General features: G+C 29.0%; 2 protein-coding genes across 2 annotated transcripts in view; one reads left to right on the forward strand and one right to left on the reverse strand.

Moving 5' to 3' along the window:
- The first annotated feature begins 3,237 nt into the window (after window positions 1-3,237).
- On the forward strand, window positions 3,238-9,622 carry LOC111633209 (protein toll-like). The gene is made up of 2 exons (XM_023377744.1): window positions 3,238-3,733; window positions 6,107-9,622. Exon 2 carries the CDS (start codon window positions 6,118-6,120, stop codon window positions 9,376-9,378), a length of 3,261 nt encoding a protein of 1,086 aa, XP_023233512.1. The 5' UTR covers window positions 3,238-3,733; window positions 6,107-6,117; the 3' UTR covers window positions 9,379-9,622.
- Window positions 9,623-12,938: 3,316 nt separating this feature from the next.
- The window catches only part of LOC111633210 (MMS19 nucleotide excision repair protein homolog), a 58,713-nt gene continuing 52,177 nt past the window's right edge, over window positions 12,939-19,474 (reverse strand). The window contains exons 28-32 of the mRNA XM_023377745.1: window positions 14,732-14,837; window positions 13,730-13,812; window positions 13,487-13,654; window positions 13,213-13,373; window positions 12,939-13,077 (exon numbers count right to left, since the gene is read on the reverse strand). Coding sequence (XP_023233513.1) covers window positions 13,050-13,077; window positions 13,213-13,373; window positions 13,487-13,654; window positions 13,730-13,812; window positions 14,732-14,837 — 546 coding nt within the window. The 3' untranslated portion in view covers window positions 12,939-13,049. The remainder of the gene's footprint in view (window positions 13,078-13,212; window positions 13,374-13,486; window positions 13,655-13,729; window positions 13,813-14,731; window positions 14,838-19,474) is intronic.

The following is a 19,474-nucleotide window of genomic DNA, read 5'->3' on the forward strand; positions in this document are numbered from 1 at the left end:
ATATATATATTTAAATATAGCAGTAATTAATTGTTTTTATAACCTTAAACAAGTAAAATGGCAAAGCCGTATTTCGGACAAGACTATGTCTCGGAGACTCACTACTAAGTGGAATCACTTTGACACTCAAGCGGGTCTTGTTCTCATTCTCCAATCTTCTTTGAGCGCGATTGTTCAAACTTTGCCAGCCATGACCACGAGGTCGTCCACGGTGCATTTTTGGTGAAATTAACCTATCCCAGTATACCCTCTCCAATGTCAAAATTTCTTTTCATTGCGTGATGGCCACAGTTGAATTTTTGTCAATGCGTAACAAAAATTTCCTGTTTTTGAAAAAAAAATAACTGTGGCTATTGTATCGTCCGAAATTATTTTTTTATTTTGCATAAACAATATACAGTTTAACCTGATTATAACGTCATTGGATGTAACGACAACCCTAATATAACATGTGTAGTGGCGTGGCTAAAATCTGAACATGGCATGTCCTACCTTGTCCACGATGTCCATGTTGACCTCGACCACGTGTTCTGCCAGTAAAAATTAACTGAGAAATGATCCAGGCAAATAATTTACATAATTTGGATCGGCTACGCAATATTTACAATAGCATCGGGATATAATACAAATCCAAGATCGGCATGGCTGTCAAATCAAAAGGTTAACTAAATGAAGTAAAAAGATGTCTCTCCTCATTAGAGTTTAGGAGCAAAGTGAGGTCAAAGGGTGAAGGTGACGTGGTGGTGCCCTCTGTCCTACACATCAAATTTTTATCAGTCCCACAATTTTACTATACTAGATAATGTTAAAAAAACCCACCTGTATCAACATAAAACTGTTTTAACGTCATATTTGAAGCACTTCCAAATTTACAAAATTAGATTACAAATTTTATTTAACATAGAAGAAACTACGTATTCAGTCCTAAGGTCAGAGTTCACTTCTTTGAATGACTGCGGGTGGTACTCTCCTCCACCTGACTTCGGGGGAGTGAGCTGTTTTGTCTGTTTGTAGAAGAGGGTCGCCATTTTGTATTTTATTTTGACTCGATTCTCGGTCCCCTGACTACCTACGAGTCTGGATTTTTTTATGAGCAAATGATTTGGTCACCTAATACTCTGTACCAAATATCAACTCTTGACATGTTCTCCTTGATACCTCTATGCTGGTAAGAACATCGGGCAGTACGATTTTATAAAAAAGACACAGTATTGTCAAAAATGCCTACAAATGCAATGTAGCATTATATCCAATATAATATTAAATATTAATACAGTATTACCGTATAATATATGTTATATTAATAAATTTTTGTTATTTAATTTGGCTTATGCATCTATAAACACGAATTCTTAGATGCCATTATATTACGTGAATGACAATTACCGCTGTTTTTATTAATTAATTTGATTTAAATTCGACTGCGGCGCGTACCGAAAAACGGAAATGGTATCTTTCCCACACGAGCATCGAAATGTATTTTCAATAGCAACGTCATCGATGATTCGTGTGGTGACGTCTAATAACTCGAGGCTGTCTCGGCGCCACTAACTTTTGAATTGGTAGCCCTATCGTTGATTGGTCGAACCGTCGACTTTATCATAGGAAACATTAAAAGTCGCGTCTTGCCGAGCATGTTGTTCGGCAACCGAGTTACCGCTCGACAATTGAGACAATTTTGAGTTTGAAATTCTGTTCGTGAAACGAATTGGTCGATAAGTGAGTCGTTGGAAAACCGGGGTTTGACTGTATTATATATAGGCATAAAAATTATAAAATCTCACTGTCGTCCGTCTGCTGTCCGTCCTTAATCTCGAACACGGCGTTAGATATATGAAAGTCAAGACAAAATATAGAAGGCTTGGGAGCAGGAGACCTTCATTAATTAATAACTATATCTGAACTTCCGATGCAAACTGGAAATCAAGTTACAGGTATTTCAATTCAAAAATTTCCCCTGAAAAGAGTTAGATAATGACCGGCAGGACTCTGTTATTAAGAAGAAAAGTATGATGAACAGGGGTAAATCAATTTTAAATTTACTCCATCGATCTCAGACGAATTATGAAAATTTCAAGCAACTATCTTCCTGACTATCCACGCGTTTATAACTTTTCTAAATCGTATTCGTTTCAGTTATCTTTGAATGTGAGTATGATCATGCGCAAGACGTCCAGACCCGAGTTAACTCGGGCAAGTTACATAGCGTTACATAAAACTTGGTTTTTTCGGCCCCGAATTTTTTTTTAATTTTTGGAACGTTTTTTGTTTCCAAATTTTTTCAAAAATTTTTACCCGTGCAAAAAAATTTTATCGCGATTTTAATTTCAATTAAGCGCGATTAACGCTTAATTGTTTTTTAATGGGATTTTTTAAAATCAAATTTAATTAATCGTTCTAAAGTTGTAGTGCACGGATTTGACTTCGATAAAGTTATTTAAAGCTACTTTCTGATGTCAAAAACTACCTCCAATAGTTTTTTAATGAATATATTTTATAATATATAAGTTTAATTAAATCGGGGGGGTCGAAAATTGCAATTAAAATTTTAATTTTTTAAAAATATTTAAAAATATACAGCCAGCTAGTATTCACTCTACTTTAAACCCTTGTCCTCCCGAGACGTCTATGAGAATGCCCCTGGAAATCCGACACCCAGATGATCTCAAGGTCATCCAGCTGTGTAAACAATGACTCATCGGTGCCAAATTTCACAGAAAGGTGAGACAAAGGAAGTTAAACTTTGAAGCTTTTTCTTCAAAATTAACTCATTTCTTTCGTTTTTTTCAGTTTTAAGTATTTTTTATGCTTAATTACATTAAATTAATTAATCAGTGGGCGGCAAATGGTTAATTAATTATTTAAGACAAAATATTAGTGTGAAGGTATTTTTGGAAATTCTCCTCGCGGGGGGAGAGGGAGGATTAATGCTCAACCTGAAGAACGTCTTCTACTGTACTATTTTAGATGCGATTTTTCATTTTCAACTTTCAAGTTTAGTCTTCATTGAGTACTTAGGTGTATTATTAAATTGATAACATTTCAGACATTGTTATGAATATTTTCATATATTTCGATTTTTTAACCAAATGTTCGAACCGTTTTAAATTTGAATTTGTTATTGCATATTGGTTCGATCATAGAACGATTGTAAACGTTCCAGAAAATTGATCATATTGAAAATAGTTCGTTTGATTCTCAGCAATTCTCATTATTCTCAGTGGTAAGTGTTATATAACAATTACTATGATTGTTGAAACACTGAATATAAATGGGGTTTGCTTGCAAAATCCGCGGGTGCGAAGCTAGTCGGTAAATATAAATGTGAAATCTTTTGTGTCGTTTTTCAGAATCAAAATTCAGGATAAATTTCAAACGACTGATGGACCCCATACTGACTGACATTAAGATTTCTTTCAATTTTCACTTATCTTTGCTCTTTTATTTATTCTGATCAATTAATAGATAAGACAATTTATATGATAAACAAGGGAATTAGTTGTTGACTATTTACGGAACCAGAGATAATGGAAAAAATGATTTTTTTTCATAGGAAATCCTTTTTAAACAAATGTAAACGCACTTTTCCTGGATGTTTCTCGTTAACGGATGTTACAATTCTCTCAATTTTATAAACCCAAACTTCCTTCAAAATCTCGCATCCAATATCTGTTTAGATGCTGGAGGAAGCCATTTTAATATCTGCTCAAGGAAGACCTTGTTTTACAAAAAGGTAATTTTTCATAAATAACCATAAACCAATAAAAAAGTTATTCGGGAATGTTTGGATTTCTTAGCAAGAGAATTACTCTGTATTTTGAAGACAGTCTTCATAAAGTAAACCATTTTTTATTTAAAACTAGCTGCAAGGATCCGCTTCGCTGGGTTTTTAAAAAGTAACGATAGTGAAGATTAAGATAATTACATTATAGCCAATCTTACCCGTTTTCACAGAATGCAAGAATTAGGTCTCCCGTTTCCAGACTAATTAGAGACCTGGTCCCGATTCTATTTCTGAACGTCTCCTGTTCACGTCAAGTCAAACGAACTATTTTCAACGTTTTTGGAACGTTACAATCGTTCTATAATCGAACCAATATTCGAATTTTGGAGATGTGGGCTTGAAAGTGGTTCTCTATTTCGAATTTTATGTTCAAATTTGTTCGAATTTAATCCGAACAAATTTGAACATAAAATTCGAAATAGAGAACCACTTTCAACCACTTTCAAGCCCACATCTCCCGCACCCTTATAGCTATCGAGACGCAACCACCCTGGTGCACGAATGGAGACTTGGTGCTACTACCACATACAAACACCATTCATGTGCGATGTGTAGTTTTGGCGGAAAAGTGAAATATAGGGACATACATGTCCATTTATATATATATATATTTAATGAAGACAAATTCAGAATATTGTGCACGTCACTTGAATTTCTACGTTTAAGGTTCAAAATTTAAATGCATTTATTTCGTAAATAGAATCGATTTTGACTACTTTTGTGATTTAATAAAAATATAAGTCTTACAAGATAATTTTTGTAAATTCCATGTATTTGATTTAAATATATAGTTGAACTGTCTATCATGAGGCGACTGGCAAAGGCGGCCTACATAAAGACAAATAAGGTGATTTATAGGGCTTCACAAACTTGGTAGTATATTATCTTAGTAGTTAAATCATCAAACTAGTACTGTTGAAAAAATTAATTGTATTGGTATCTGCTATAGCTACAGAACGATCCATTTTAAAGTTAAAATTGACCCACCAATAGCCAAGCGGTTCCGTTCCTGAACACTGGGAGTTTGTCTGTGGGTTCCTGCCTCGCCAGGACCGGCTGGCCACGTGGAGTTTTCCGGGTTTTCTCCACGCCTGAATAGGTGCCAGTTACCCTTAAAAAGACCTCCTGGAAGGCATCTTCCTAGGCAGATCCCCCAAGTGTTGCGTTGCCCTAACTTAATTAACCAAACAAAGTTAAAATTGATCAAGAAGTACCGCCAATCAACAATGTGTCAAGAGAGACTTTCTTCACTTTCAATCTTGCCCATTGAAAGAGATATTGCTGTACAACTAGAGTATTCCTCTAATTGATGAATTCAGTGCTGCAAAATCAGCAACAACAGTTTTGTAGAATCTGTATTTCTATTAGTGATAGGTGTACTGTACTAACTGTTACAATTAATTGAACACTCAAATCAAACTTTATAATTTCTGTGAAATTAAATAATGAATTTAAATTAATAGTGTAATTATATATGTGATAATGTATCATTGTTATTTTTTATTTGATAGTTATTGAATTTAAAATATGTTGATACTGTTTATCATTCTAATCTCGATGGGCTTTCTTATATGGAATGTATCAAAAGATATTTTTATTCATGTTTATGTAGAAATTTATAATTATCCTTGTTTACACTCAAGGACCAAAGAACATTTTTATGATGCAATCTGTGCTAAATACAAAAATAAACTAAGTATTCAGTTGAGACTAGGCTTACAATATAAAAATATTATGGAGAGTAAATTCCGAAAAACAGGACATTGCCAATGAGTTTTAATAACATTGAAATAAAATAATAATTTAAGAAATTAATTATTGCTTCTCCCAGGTATTTAATTTTGGCAGAAATTCTTTCACATTTTTTAAAATACAGAAAGGACCTGTCCTTGTTTTCTATACCAAATAGTAACTGTAGATGGGATGGCCAGGGCAGTAATGGAATCAACCTTGCTGCCCTTAGGAATCTGAATTTAAGTCTGTATCAAAAATCTCAGGAAGTTTTCATAAGTAGTCTGTCCTAGAAATGTTGAGCCCCATCTCTCACCATTTTCATTGTATGCCTGACTTTACCATGATGAGTTTGATTAAAAAAAGCAATCTTACTGCCGTCAGGATAGAAAGTCAAAATAAAAAACAAAAAATATTTAGTTCCAATTGAGAAGTTAATTTATTTTAATGACAAACATACACAGAAATACATTGTCATTGTTGTTTGTTTCTTTTTTTATTATTTATTATATTACTTATATTGTTTTAAATCAAATAACAGTTTACGAACTTTAATACATAATAAAATAATATAGAAACTTTTTTTTGCAGGTTAAAAAAAAATGAAATTCTCTCTGTTGATATTTTTATTTTCTGCACTTCTACAATATGTTCAAGAGTGCAAATTTATAAATTTTGGTGAAAATTGCAAACTATTTTTAAAACTTTCATATAATGATGAAAATAATACACAGCCTTGCCAAAATGCCAGTATCATTTCAGCTTATTTATCAGCAGAGGAGATTCCAGAAGACACTGTGATACACAGTGATGCGCATTCTCTAGATATTGCAGACAGAAATATACACCTATACCAAACAAAATTAGTATCTAATATTATCAAAGTGCAATATACTTTGTGGTGTAACTTTTATCATAAAGAATGGATTTTTCATTTGTTTAGAAATAATACATCATCATTTGATGTGCAATGTGTGAAAGATACAAGATTGTCAGAAGATGCTAGAATGATTAATGACTCTGATAACTGTTTTCAGCAAATTTTAAAAAATGTGTTTCAGTTTTTTCAACAAGAAATTAATTACAAAACATTCATAATTGATTCAATAAAAGTTTACTGTGATTTGATTCATATATTACAGATTTCACCATCATCAAAAAATATTAAGATTCTATATTTATCAGAAAATAAAATCTCTGAAATTCCATGTGAAGCATTTGCTTTTTTTTTAAATTTGACTCATCTATATTTAGGAAAAAATGCAATTCATAAAATTTGCAATATTTCTTTGCATAAATTAGTTGAATTACAAGAAATAGATCTATCTTTTAATGTATTAGAATTCATTCCAGAACAATTATTTCAAAATAATAGGCTGATACACAGCATTAATTTAAGTTACAATCTCATCAAAGAACTTTCTTCTTCTTTGTTGTTTTTTGCTTCCAATTTACAAGTGATAGATCTTAGTCATAATCATTTATCATTTATAAGTAAAGAGTTCTTTTCCAGGATCCCACAAGTGAAAACAATTAATTTAAGTTTTAATCAACTAAGATTTTTGGATGAGAATTTGTTTTCTAACAATCATCATTTAACTGTAATAAAGTTAAACAATAATTATTTGAACAAATTTGAGTTTAAGATGATTTCTGATCCACCTGAAATAACAACAGAAGAATTGTTTAAAGACATTCCCTTGAAGAAAAGTGAGCAAATGAATAGTATAGTTAAAAATTACATCAAGTATAAAAATACAACAAACTATAACAACATAACAATAAAAAGTACAAGACTGACTCATATTGATATAAGTCATAACAAAATTGAACACATTTCACAAGATATATATGATTCATCCATCCTTTTGGAATATTTTGATGCCAGTGAAAACCAAGGCTTGAAGGAGCTGAAAAGCTCACACTTGTTTCTTTTCTTGAAAGAATTTCATGTTTCAAAATGTGAAATTTTTCATATAGATGAGAATTTTTTTAAAAAATCTAATAATTCCTCACATATTACTACTATAAATTTTGGATGGAATCAATTGACTGTTATTCATTCAGGAAGCTTTTCAAAATTAGTTTATTTGAAAAAACTATTGCTGAATAATAATAAACTGACATTTATCAATGCTAAAACATTTTTAAATTTAAATGAATTAAAACATCTAGATTTATCTTATAATCATCTAAAAAGCTTTCCATTAAATATTTTAGCATTGAAATCTCTTCAGATTCTGAATCTTAGAGGAAATGAAATTGAAAATTTTGAAAATCCAGAACTTGTTCAGTTTCCACTGGAAAGTGCATTAGAACTATTGGATCTTTCCAGAAATTGTTTGACAAAGAAGAAACTTCTTAAAGGCAAACTTACTTTTGATAAGTTTCCAAACTTGAAATTTGTCAATCTTCAATATAATGCCCTTCAAGTGGTTCCTGAATTACCAATAAACAGAACAAATTTTACAATTCTTCTGGGATATAATGCTATAAAAAATGTCAATCTGCATGGAGAAAGGGATTATAAACAAAATCTCCATTTTAGTCATAATTTTCAAATTGATTTATGTCCTAATCCAATTGAATTGATCTGCATAAAGACCTGCATTCCTGCATCTAACATTGGCAGGAACTTCAATAACATAAAGATATCCTGCAAGAAAACTTACAATGTCATGTCCTGTCCATTTGTCAAGAAATGTTCCAATAAATTTTACAGAAAAGCATTATTTCTGGAAAAGTCAAGTCTTAAGCTATACACTTTCAAATGCCCAATAACTAAAGACTGTCCTTCTGCTTGTACTTGTTTTATAAAACTAATTCAACAAAAAACAATAGTGAATTGTAGTCATACAGGTTTGACATCACTTCCTACAACAGTTCCAGAAAACACCAGTATATTATATTTCAGAAATAATTTGTTAAACAATCTTAAATCATTTTTCACTTACAACTGGATCAATCTGAAAGAATTATATTTAGAAAACAATAAGATAAGTTCTTTAGACAAATGGCAACCATCTGACAACTTGTCCAAAGTCTTTTTAAATAATAACAAGTTAACAAGATTCAATATCAGTTTCAATAAAAGTTCATCACTAGAAATGAAACTAGGTGGGAATCCATGGATCTGTGACTGCTCTACTTTATCTTTTAAATCAATACTACAATCATCAAACTTTGATGTGAATGACATTCTTTGCCAATCTTCAGGGAAGCCCATTGTTGATACTCCAGATATTCATCTTTGCCATTCATTAATATCTAGTTACAGCTTTATTGGTTTAGCTATGGGAGCTTGCATTTTATGCATTATGTTTTTCATATGCATTCTCTTTATTTATAATAAAAAAGAAATGTTTATGGTCTACACTTTCATTCATTTTCCAAAAATATACTCTCTAGTTTGGACTGAAGAGAATGAAGAGGAACATAAACAATTTGATGCATTTCTGTGCTACTGTTCCTCAGATAGGGATGTAATGCTGAAATTGAGCCAAGAACTGGAAGAGAAAGAACCAAAATTTACTCTGTGTATTCATGAGCGAGATTGGTTGGCAGGAAATGAAATCTTATTTAACATTACTAATTCAGTGTCCAATAGTAAAAGAATAATTATCATTCTATCTGAAGACTTTTTACAAAGTATATGGTTTCCAGTGGAATTTAACCAGGCTTACTATCAAATGCTAGAAGATAAGGTGAATCGAATTATTCTGATTATTAAAGATAATCTTCCACCAATGGAAAATTTAGACAGAAAATTGCAGATGTTATTAAAAACAAAGACTTATTTGATTTGGAATGAAAGATGGTTTTGGGAAAAACTGAGACATGCTCTTCCACATAAGTCTATCTAATTCAATATTAAAACAAAGATTATTTTAAAGAAAAAAATATTAAAATATTCTTAGATACATGAATATAATTTTATTAACAAATATAAACTTGTCCTATTCTTATCTATTATTTATATGAGAAACCAGTTTATGTTTATAAGTAAGACAATTGAATGTTTGATGTTCTAACTGTAAAAAAGTGTAAGTAAAATTTACAAATAAAGTAAATGAAATACAATAACTTTCATCAAGAAAATAAATTGTAATTCTTGATTGATACACTACACAGAAATTTAATCAACATTTTTTGAAGTTTGAATGCTAAATTTAGCCTAGTTTAAAAATTCAAATTTATAGTAAAGAATATTCAATTCAATTTTATATCAATATATTTTTCAAAGTGCTAAAAACAAAAATATTAATTCAAGAATAACATCCATAGAAGACTTTAAAAATTTATTTATAGTAATATTATTAGACAGACAATTATTTTAGCATATTTAAATGTATATCATTTTGACTGCAAATTCATGTAAACTCTTTCATAAAAAAATTAATTGTACAATTTAAAAAAATTTTTTTATGCTTTTCAATTAAAAAAATAAATATGAAAATATTTATAGAAATCTGTACTGATTAGACAGCTGTTTAAACAGAAATGGTAGGAAAGAATGATGGGAATGCATATAAATTTGTAAAAATTTTATGGAGACAAATTATTCTCATTGAGTTTAACTTGGATATTTAAGAACTGAACAGTATTTTTTAATATTTATCATAATTACATGTGAAGACAGTAAAGATTTTTCTGCTGTCTTCTATTAAAATTATAAAAATCATGATTATAATCATATGAAACCATTTATTTATTAACATACATTATTATTACTAATATTCCTGCTTTGCATAGAATGATAGTCATTATAAAAGTGAAAAACATATTTTTGGCAATGTGTACATAGTACTGTATAAAAGTCATTCTTCCACATATCCAGATATCTTACTTTATAGACTAGGAGAAATAAATTTGGTTAATATGTTCAAATGCAATCTTTCAACAATTAATCCTGCAACAAATCAGGCATATTTGATCATAATTGCAAAAACAGGAGGCTATTGGCAGTGCAGAAATAAATGAATAGTACTGTAGTATGGTAATAGAATATAAATAGTAGTTTCCAATTTAAGTGGAACGCCATTTATCCAGATCCTGTTAATCTGATTTCCAGTTTATCAGGATTATAAAACATAATCCCCGTCTCAGAAGTATGAAAGCTTCTAATATGGAAAAACCTTATACATTCTAAAAAATCAAGAACTCCTTAATATATTCTTATCTAAGTGTAACATTGCAGCTTGCAAAAATACACTTGTTTTCTAAGAACTGAAATAAAATACAATGTTCATTCTTATAAATTCTGTGGGAGTGTTCTTTGAGTTTACTTAATTAATATCTTGTTGAATCTTTTGTAATATGTTAAGATTTTTGATTGTAAAAAATTGCTACTATCCTGTTGAATAAAAATGTTGTGCTTCTCATAACAGTCACTGTGTTAATAAGTTTATCATTTGTAACCTCAAGTGTTATTACACACTCAACACCCACAGCTACTATTGTTTTGCTGAGTTTCATTCATCTCCAATCTTTTGTGAAATAAACACCCTGAAAATGAAAAGAAAGTGATTGTTATGATAGAGAAGAAATTAGAAATATAAAATAAAATGTACATAAACTGTGTTATTTATGTCATTAATGAATTTTCCAGATTATCCAAATTGGGCCTGGTCCTGTTTGAGCTGGAGTTCCACTATATAATTCCATGTGACTTCATAAGAAAATATAAATGATATAAAGCTTTGATCCCTAAAATTTGTAGTGTTTATGTTTTCTCCGTAATTGCATCTTATTGGGATGCCACATTTCTTCTTTTTCTAACAGTTCATTTGCATTATGTATTTTTTAAAAATAAAATTCTCAAATTGATGGAAATAACAGATATCACAAAATTGACAAAACAGTATGAAATGTGGAAGGAATATTCTTACATAGGCAGATAATTCACCACCACCACCACATTTAATTTCAGTACTAAATTTCTCATTAAATAAGACATATTTGTATAAATACTTAGACATATGTCTATTTTTTAAATGTAAATTAACATATACAGGTTTCATTAAAATCTGTGATTGAAAGTTCATAGTCTTTGCCTTGTTGACATTCTAAAAAAATCAAATAGTATGTGTTTTACAACCAAATATTAAAGAAATAAAAATACTTTATGCATCTCAAAAATATATGATGATTATATTAAAATATAATTATTATCATATTTATAATTATAATAATGATAAATGATAAAACCTAAAAACTAGTGATAAGCCAATTATTGGAATTGGAGTCACAAAAATCTTGTCACAATTTGCAATTCTTAAAATAATTCTTCCATATTTAAGAAAATTAATTATTTGTTTCAGTTGTGTTTCAGAAATTTTTAAAATTACAATATTAAGTATTACTGGAAACTTTCACATTGACAAAACAAGAATGAAATGACCATGAATGAGGTGATGTTTGTCATGGTGGACTTCTGTCTTTCATATACTCAGTGCAATGAAAGATTACACTTAGTCAATACTAACTTTTCCATTTTACGGGAGATAGGGTGACATGATAGGATGTTTATGATGTTCTTTGAATAAAAGGAAATTAGCTGTAATTTCTTTCAGGGTAGTGTTGTAATATTAACCTTATCTGACATAAGATTACAAATTTGTTTTTTAGTACATGATAAAAGCATGCATTTCTACAATTAAATGGAAAATTTTCAGGTTTTTTTTGAAAAACTGAATCTGGATTTCCCAATAATTTTCCATCCTTAAGCTTCATGTTTGTTATTTAATGAATATACCATGCTCAAAATGTAAATCATTAATTTTTCTAAACTAAACTAAACTTTAAAAGGTATTCAAAAGAATTAGAATCACACCAGAATTAGGAGCAGAATCAGGAGAAATTATGGTATCATCCCATCATTCTAGTTTCATAATCTTTTTAAAAATTTAGGATATGGCTATGCAGATACAAGCAAGAAATTAAAGTGCGAATTTTCCATTGCATTGTTCTCATAAATAAAGCTGTGCAAAATGAAATAAAATGAAAAGTAAAAACACTATTTTTACTTATCTGTTCCAGTTTTATCTTATTATGAAAATTATAACGCAATTCTTAATTATTCATGATTAAGTTAAATTCATAACTGAATTTAACTTAAAACTAGACTAAGAGTAATATCATTTAGAGATTTTAATATGCACTAAAACTTTCTTCAACAGCATTACCATTAAATCAATATTAATAATCTTTACTTGTGATAATATCTTTACTTGTGATACATCACCTGCAGTGGCAGGTGATGTATCACTAACACAAATCAAGTAGAACTGGCTATCATCAATGACAGTTCAGAATAAAAAACCTCTTTACTTTCCTCTCAATTAAATGTTTTAGTTAATATTAATCTAAAATTGATTTATTCATAACCTAATATTTATGTAAGTTATGCTTATTTTTATGTAAGTTAAATGTCCATAAAATTAATAAAAAATAATTTTATTGTGAAAACATAATCATCTTTTTATCCAGCAGTTAATTATATACATCTATATTTTACACCTTTATATTATCTTTCTTATTTCCCAGCTTGTCCTATCAAAAACCTGTTATAAAAACAAAAATGTTATATACATTTTTAAATAATAATACAAGATTATTTAAAAATTTTAGAGTTTCTTATTGAGTTTATATTCTTATACTAAAGTACATGTGTTCCACTGATATTAAAAAAATCTTACCACTCGCATCTGGCTGTTACAGCTTCCTTTCGAACTAAACGTTTCTTATCATCCAGACATGGTGCTAACTTTTTAACAACCTCTTGTCGGAAAGGTAGGAGAATATGTTGAGGCAAAACTGTTGCTGCCTTTATACATCGTAAGGACAGTATTCTTACTTTCTGAAAGATTAAATATATTGTATAAGATAAATTTATTTTTATTGAGAATTTTTTCAATTATGAAATATATCATCTTCTTGGTTAATATTAAGAAAATAATTTCATTGACTAACCATTGAATCCATGAAAGAAGACAAATACAATAATTTAGGAACTAAAGTCTGTACGTAATTTTCAAACAAATGAGGTGATGCTTCCATAACATCCACAAGATTACTCAAAACTGAAACTAAGAGTAATGGATCTTCACAACACAGTGACCTCACAATGATTGGGAGTAACTGAAATAAATTTTAAATTAAATTTATATATTTTAATATTTTTAAAAATACAATTTAAACAAAATAAAGACTTACTGATGGTAATTCTGCAACAAGAACAGGTTTGGCTTGGAATTTTAACTGATGGCAGATTGCAGTCAAATAATAACATCGCTGATCTTTAATTTAATAATTGAATGTAAGTTTTTATATAAAATATTTTAACAACATAATAAATAAATTTCATTTGTACCTTCAGATGAATTTTCAAATTTATTTAGTAGCTGAGGAAGTGTTAACATAAAGAATTTTTGTCTGTATAATAATTTCACTTTGGCATGACATTCTGTAGTCAAAAGCTAGAAAAAAAATCAGAAATATATTTTAATAAATTAAATGATAACTTACTTATCATTTATATTATTACTTTTGCATAACCTGTATTGATAATTTAGCTGTAATAATTTTGAAAACATAACTATAGCCAATAATTATCAATTATAATAGTTTCATTCTTTACATATTTGCTGTTTTAATCAACTTCTGTTTGGCCATAAAGCATATTACATTATATTATGAAATGTCTATTTCATAATATTTTTGACATTTCTTTTTTAAAAAAACAGTTTAGACCTATTGTAAAGTTTAGACCTATTATAGTAAAGTTTAGACCTATTGAAAAGTTTAGACCTATTGTAGACTTTAAATTTTCCATCTTGTATAATCTAGAGGAATACATAAAACAACAATTAAAAGATATAGATAATTCTATCTATAGCATAAAAAATGCTGATATTGTTATTAATAAATTATTGAAATTAAATAAGGAGAATTCAGATTGCTTAATGAGCTTAGATATAAAAAATATGTATCCTAGCATAACCTGGTTTATGATAGAAAACAGTTTAAAAGACCTTGGTATCCAAAAAAATTTGATAAATTTAATAGAATTTGCTTACAAAAATAATTATTTTGAAGTTGATGGTATGTTTTATAGACAAAAAAATGGTATCAGTATGGGGTCAAAGATGGGGCCAAAATTAGCTGAATTAGTAATGANAATATTTTAACAACATAATAAATAAATTTCATTTGTACCTTCAGATGAATTTTCAAATTTATTTAGTAGCTGAGGAAGTGTTAACATAAAGAATTTTTGTCTGTATAATAATTTCACTTTGGCATGACATTCTGTAGTCAAAAGCTAGAAAAAAAATCAGAAATATATTTTAATAAATTAAATGATAACTTACTTATCATTTATATTATTACTTTTGCATAACCTGTATTGATAATTTAGCTGTAATAATTTTGAAAACATAACTATAGCCAATAATTATCAATTATAATAGTTTCATTCTTTACATATTTGCTGTTTTAATCAACTTCTGTTTGGCCATAAAGCATATTACATTATATTATGAAATGTCTATTTCATAATATTTTTGACATTTCTTTTTTAAAAAAAAAGTTTAGACCTATTGTAAAGTTTAGACCTATTATAGTAAAGTTTAGACCTATTGAAAAGTTTAGACCTATTGTAGACTTTAAATTTTCCATCTTGTATAATCTAGAGGAATACATAAAACAACAATTAAAAGATATAGATAATTCTATGTATAGTATAAAAAATGCTGATACTGTTATTAATAAATTATTGAAATTAAATAAGGAGAATTCAGATTGCTTAATGAGCTTAGATATAAAAAATATGTATCCTAGCATAACCTGGTGTATGATAGAAAACAGTTTAAAAGACCTTGGTATCCAAAAAAATTTGATAAATTTAATAGAATTTGCTTACAAAAATAATTATTTTGAAATTGATGGTATGTTTTATAGACAAAAAAATGGTATCAGTATGGGGTCAAAGATGGGGCCAAAATTAGCTGAATTAGTAATGATTGACATCGATAAAAAAATTATTAAAATTAGGGGTATAAAGACAATAATGAGGTATGTAGATGACTATTTAATAGTGTATAATAGAAATCTGATTAATAAAGAAACTATATATAATTTAATAAACAACATAGACAAGGTTATACAGTTTGATATTGAAGAAGAAGTTAATAAGAAAATTAATTATTTAGATATTACCATAGTGAATAATCCTAGAAAATTTGATTTTATAACTTATAAAAAATCTTGTAATGTAAGCAAAACTATTAATTACCATTCTTGTATTCCTGATTACATTAAAAAGAATGCATATATTGTCGAATTAAAAAACATATGTACTAGAATATCTGATAATTATAACATAAATATTAAACTAAAAGAATTAGATACCAAATTCCTTTTGAACGATTACCCAAACTTTATACTTAAAAAATGGAAAACATATTATTTAAAGAATAGATATAATACTAAGTTGAAAACTGATAAAATATATAAGAAGTTTCTATACATTAAAAATATCTTTGAAAAGTGCAGGAAAAGTATTAAGAATCATAATATTTGTTTGGCCCCATCTTTGACCAATAGTATTTCACAAAACATTAGTAAACATATTAATAATAATAGTAAAAATAATTTAGACCCTTTAAAAAAAGCTGGTGTGGTTTATAGAATTGAATGTGACTGTCATAATCCGTGTGTATATATAGGAGAAACCGGGCGTGTACTAGAAACTAGAGTTAAAGAACACGAAGCGGCCATTCGGCTTAAGTATAATAATTCTCCGTGGTTTAACCACATCAATAGTAATAATTGTAATATTAATAGAAACAATGTAAAAATTTTACATATTGAAAAAGATATTTATAAAAGAAAATTCAAAGAACATATAGAAATTAGAAAACAAAATAATAATAATTTAATAAATCAGTCGAAAGGGATGGAAATAAATTATAGCTGGTACAATCTAATAGATGGCGCTAGAATAAAATAAAAAATAAATAGTTATGTATTAAGACGTCATCACTTGATTACCGTTGTAAAGTGTTGGTGGTCTACTGTGTGACTTTGTAAAGTGTTGATGGTATGAAGTTAAAAATTTGTAGTGCTTTGGAATTATTTTTACAATTGTTTGTCAATGAATTTTTAATAATTAGTTGGTTTTGGTATGTTTATTATACACGTATGTGGAAAAAATTTTTTTAAACTTGTAAGTATAAGTATTGTTTAATATATTATTTGTATTAGCCTTATATTGTTTTATACAAAAAAAGATAATTGTAATTTTAGGATTCTTACAAATGTGTACAAAGTTTACCACCCCTACCCATGGAAATATCATTGTAATTACCACCAGCGGTTATTGTAAGTTTTTCTCCAAAATTTATAATTTTGGTGTAGATATACATCTATGTCGTGTTTTAGTTAAACATTTTACGTTCTTTGTTATTATTTTAGCACTGAAGAGGGACTGGAAAATATTAGACCAGCCCGAAATGCATTTGATGTAGTCTTTACAAAATAAATTTAATTTGCCAATAAGATTGCTGTGAGATTTGTCTACCAAGAATAATTTTGGATTACAGAGACTAAAATCGTCATATTAATTTCTTTTTTAGGTCAGTATTTTACATTAAATCACAGAAAAAACAATCAAACTTTATATTAAGTATCATTAAACTCTACTTTCCATTTTGTTTAAATAGTAATTTGTTTAAATAAAAACTAGCCTCATAGTAAAAGGGTTTTCAAAAATATCTGTTGAGAAATAAAGTACCTAATCCATAAAGTTAAAAACAGAGAAGAGACAGAATAATTGTTAGGAGGAAATATGATACATATAATATTAAATATGTGTAATTCTAATAATTCTCATTAATGAGCTGATATTAAATTTACAGAAAGATTATATTCAATTTCTTTATTTTATATTTTAACTTCAAATTATTTAAGTAAAAAATTGAAACAGAATAAGTTTGAACTATTGAGTGTTATTTTCCTGACTTGTTATATATATAACATGGGAAAGTATTGAAATCATGTCAAATTTGATCCTCTAGGTTTTTGTAAATCTCAATATTTTGGAACCTCTAAACACCCCAAAAAAATCCGTGTGTGTGTGTATGAGCATTTATTTTGTTTGATATCTCAGGATAGGGTAATGTTTAAGAAATGAAATTAGGTATGGTAGCTTGTATATAGGGAGTATTGATGCTATTAAATTTTGGTGGTTAAAGCCCAAGAAGGTGAAGAGATAGAGGAGATAATGTGTCATATCCCAAATGGTATTAGACTTAATGAAGATTTTACTTGTTATTAACATTTAAAATTTTTATAAAACTCAACACTACTCTCAAAATTAAGCATTTTGCCATTTTATAATTATTAATAATATAAAAGTTATTTTTCAACAAAATCTCATAACAGATGGTGCCATAGACAATTTTTATTTTGTGCTAATATATCTTAGTGTTCTTTGCCAGGAAAGTTGCACAACTTGCTGGATTTTTTTTGTTGTTTTTATAACACAATAATTTTATTATTATTATGTTGGGTTTAGTGGGTTATACTTGAGTGACACCAGTGGCTGTGTACTATGCCAGACCAGAGTCAAGGCATAGCAACCAAAACAAAACTAAAATTAAATAAGTGTGTCAGTGTCCATATTCAGGAATTTCCTAACAATATGGCATGTATTCAATATAGTGGCCTTCTGTAGTATGATATATGTATTTCTATTCAATTGTAATGTTCCCACGCTTTTGTGTAGTGTGTATGGTATCACACCTGTACAGGAGAGAACAACAGGTACAATAAGCACCCTATCCATCCTCCACAGATGCCTTATTTCCTGGGCAAGTTCTGTGTACTTGCTAAATTTTTCAGTGCATGTGTTTTGTACATTGTGAGTGTTTGGAATGGCTATGTCTATAATGTATGTGATTTTACTGTGTTTGTCAATGAGTGTGATGTCTGGTCTGTTGTGGTAAATTGTTTTATCTGTAATTATGGCTCTGTCATAGTACATTTTGTACATGATGTTTTCCAATACTATCTGTGGAATGTATTTGTAGTATGGTTCGTGGATGTCTAATAATTTGTGTTTGTTTGCCAGCTCTTGGTGTATTATATTTGCTACTTTATTATGTCTGTGTAAATAATCTGTCTGTGCCAGGAGCTTGCACCCAGAAGTAATGTGTTGTATAGTTTCTGGCATGATGTGACATTTTCGCATATGTCATTTGTGAGTGTTGTAGCTTTGAGTATGTGTTTTCTGTAGTTTTTAATATTTATGACCTGATCCTGTATGGCAATCATGAATCCTTCCATCTCCCCAAAGAGGCATCCTTGATCTAACCAGCTGTTTGATGCAGTTTTGTCAACAAAATCCTGGGCCAGGTCATAAGGATGCCTGCCATGGAGTGCCTTTCNGCCATAGACAATTTTTATTTTGTGCTAATATATCTTAGTGTTCTTTGCCAGGAAAGTTGCACAACTTGCTGGATTTTTTTTGTTGTTTTTATAACACAATAATTTTATTATTATTATGTTGGGTTTAGTGGGTTATACTTGAGTGACACCAGTGGCTGTGTACTATGCCAGACCAGAGTCAAGGCATAGCAACCAAAACAAAACTAAAATTAAATAAGTGTGTCAGTGTCCATATTCAGGAATTTCCTAACAATATGGCATGTATTCAATATAGTGGCCTTCTGTAGTATGATATATGTATTTCTATTCAATTGTAATGTTCCCACGCTTTTGTGTAGTGTGTATGGTATCACACCTGTACAGGAGAGAACAACAGGTACAATAAGCACCCTATCCATCCTCCACAGATGCCTTATTTCCTGGGCAAGTTCTGTGTACTTGCTAAATTTTTCAGTGCATGTGTTTTGTACATTGTGAGTGTTTGGAATGGCTATGTCTATAATGTATGTG

Source organism: Centruroides sculpturatus, unplaced genomic scaffold (genome assembly GCF_000671375.1).
Source record: "Centruroides sculpturatus isolate CEXI.00-Female unplaced genomic scaffold, Cexi_2.0 scaffold127, whole genome shotgun sequence".
Classification (NCBI taxonomy): domain Eukaryota; kingdom Metazoa; phylum Arthropoda; class Arachnida; order Scorpiones; family Buthidae; genus Centruroides; species Centruroides sculpturatus.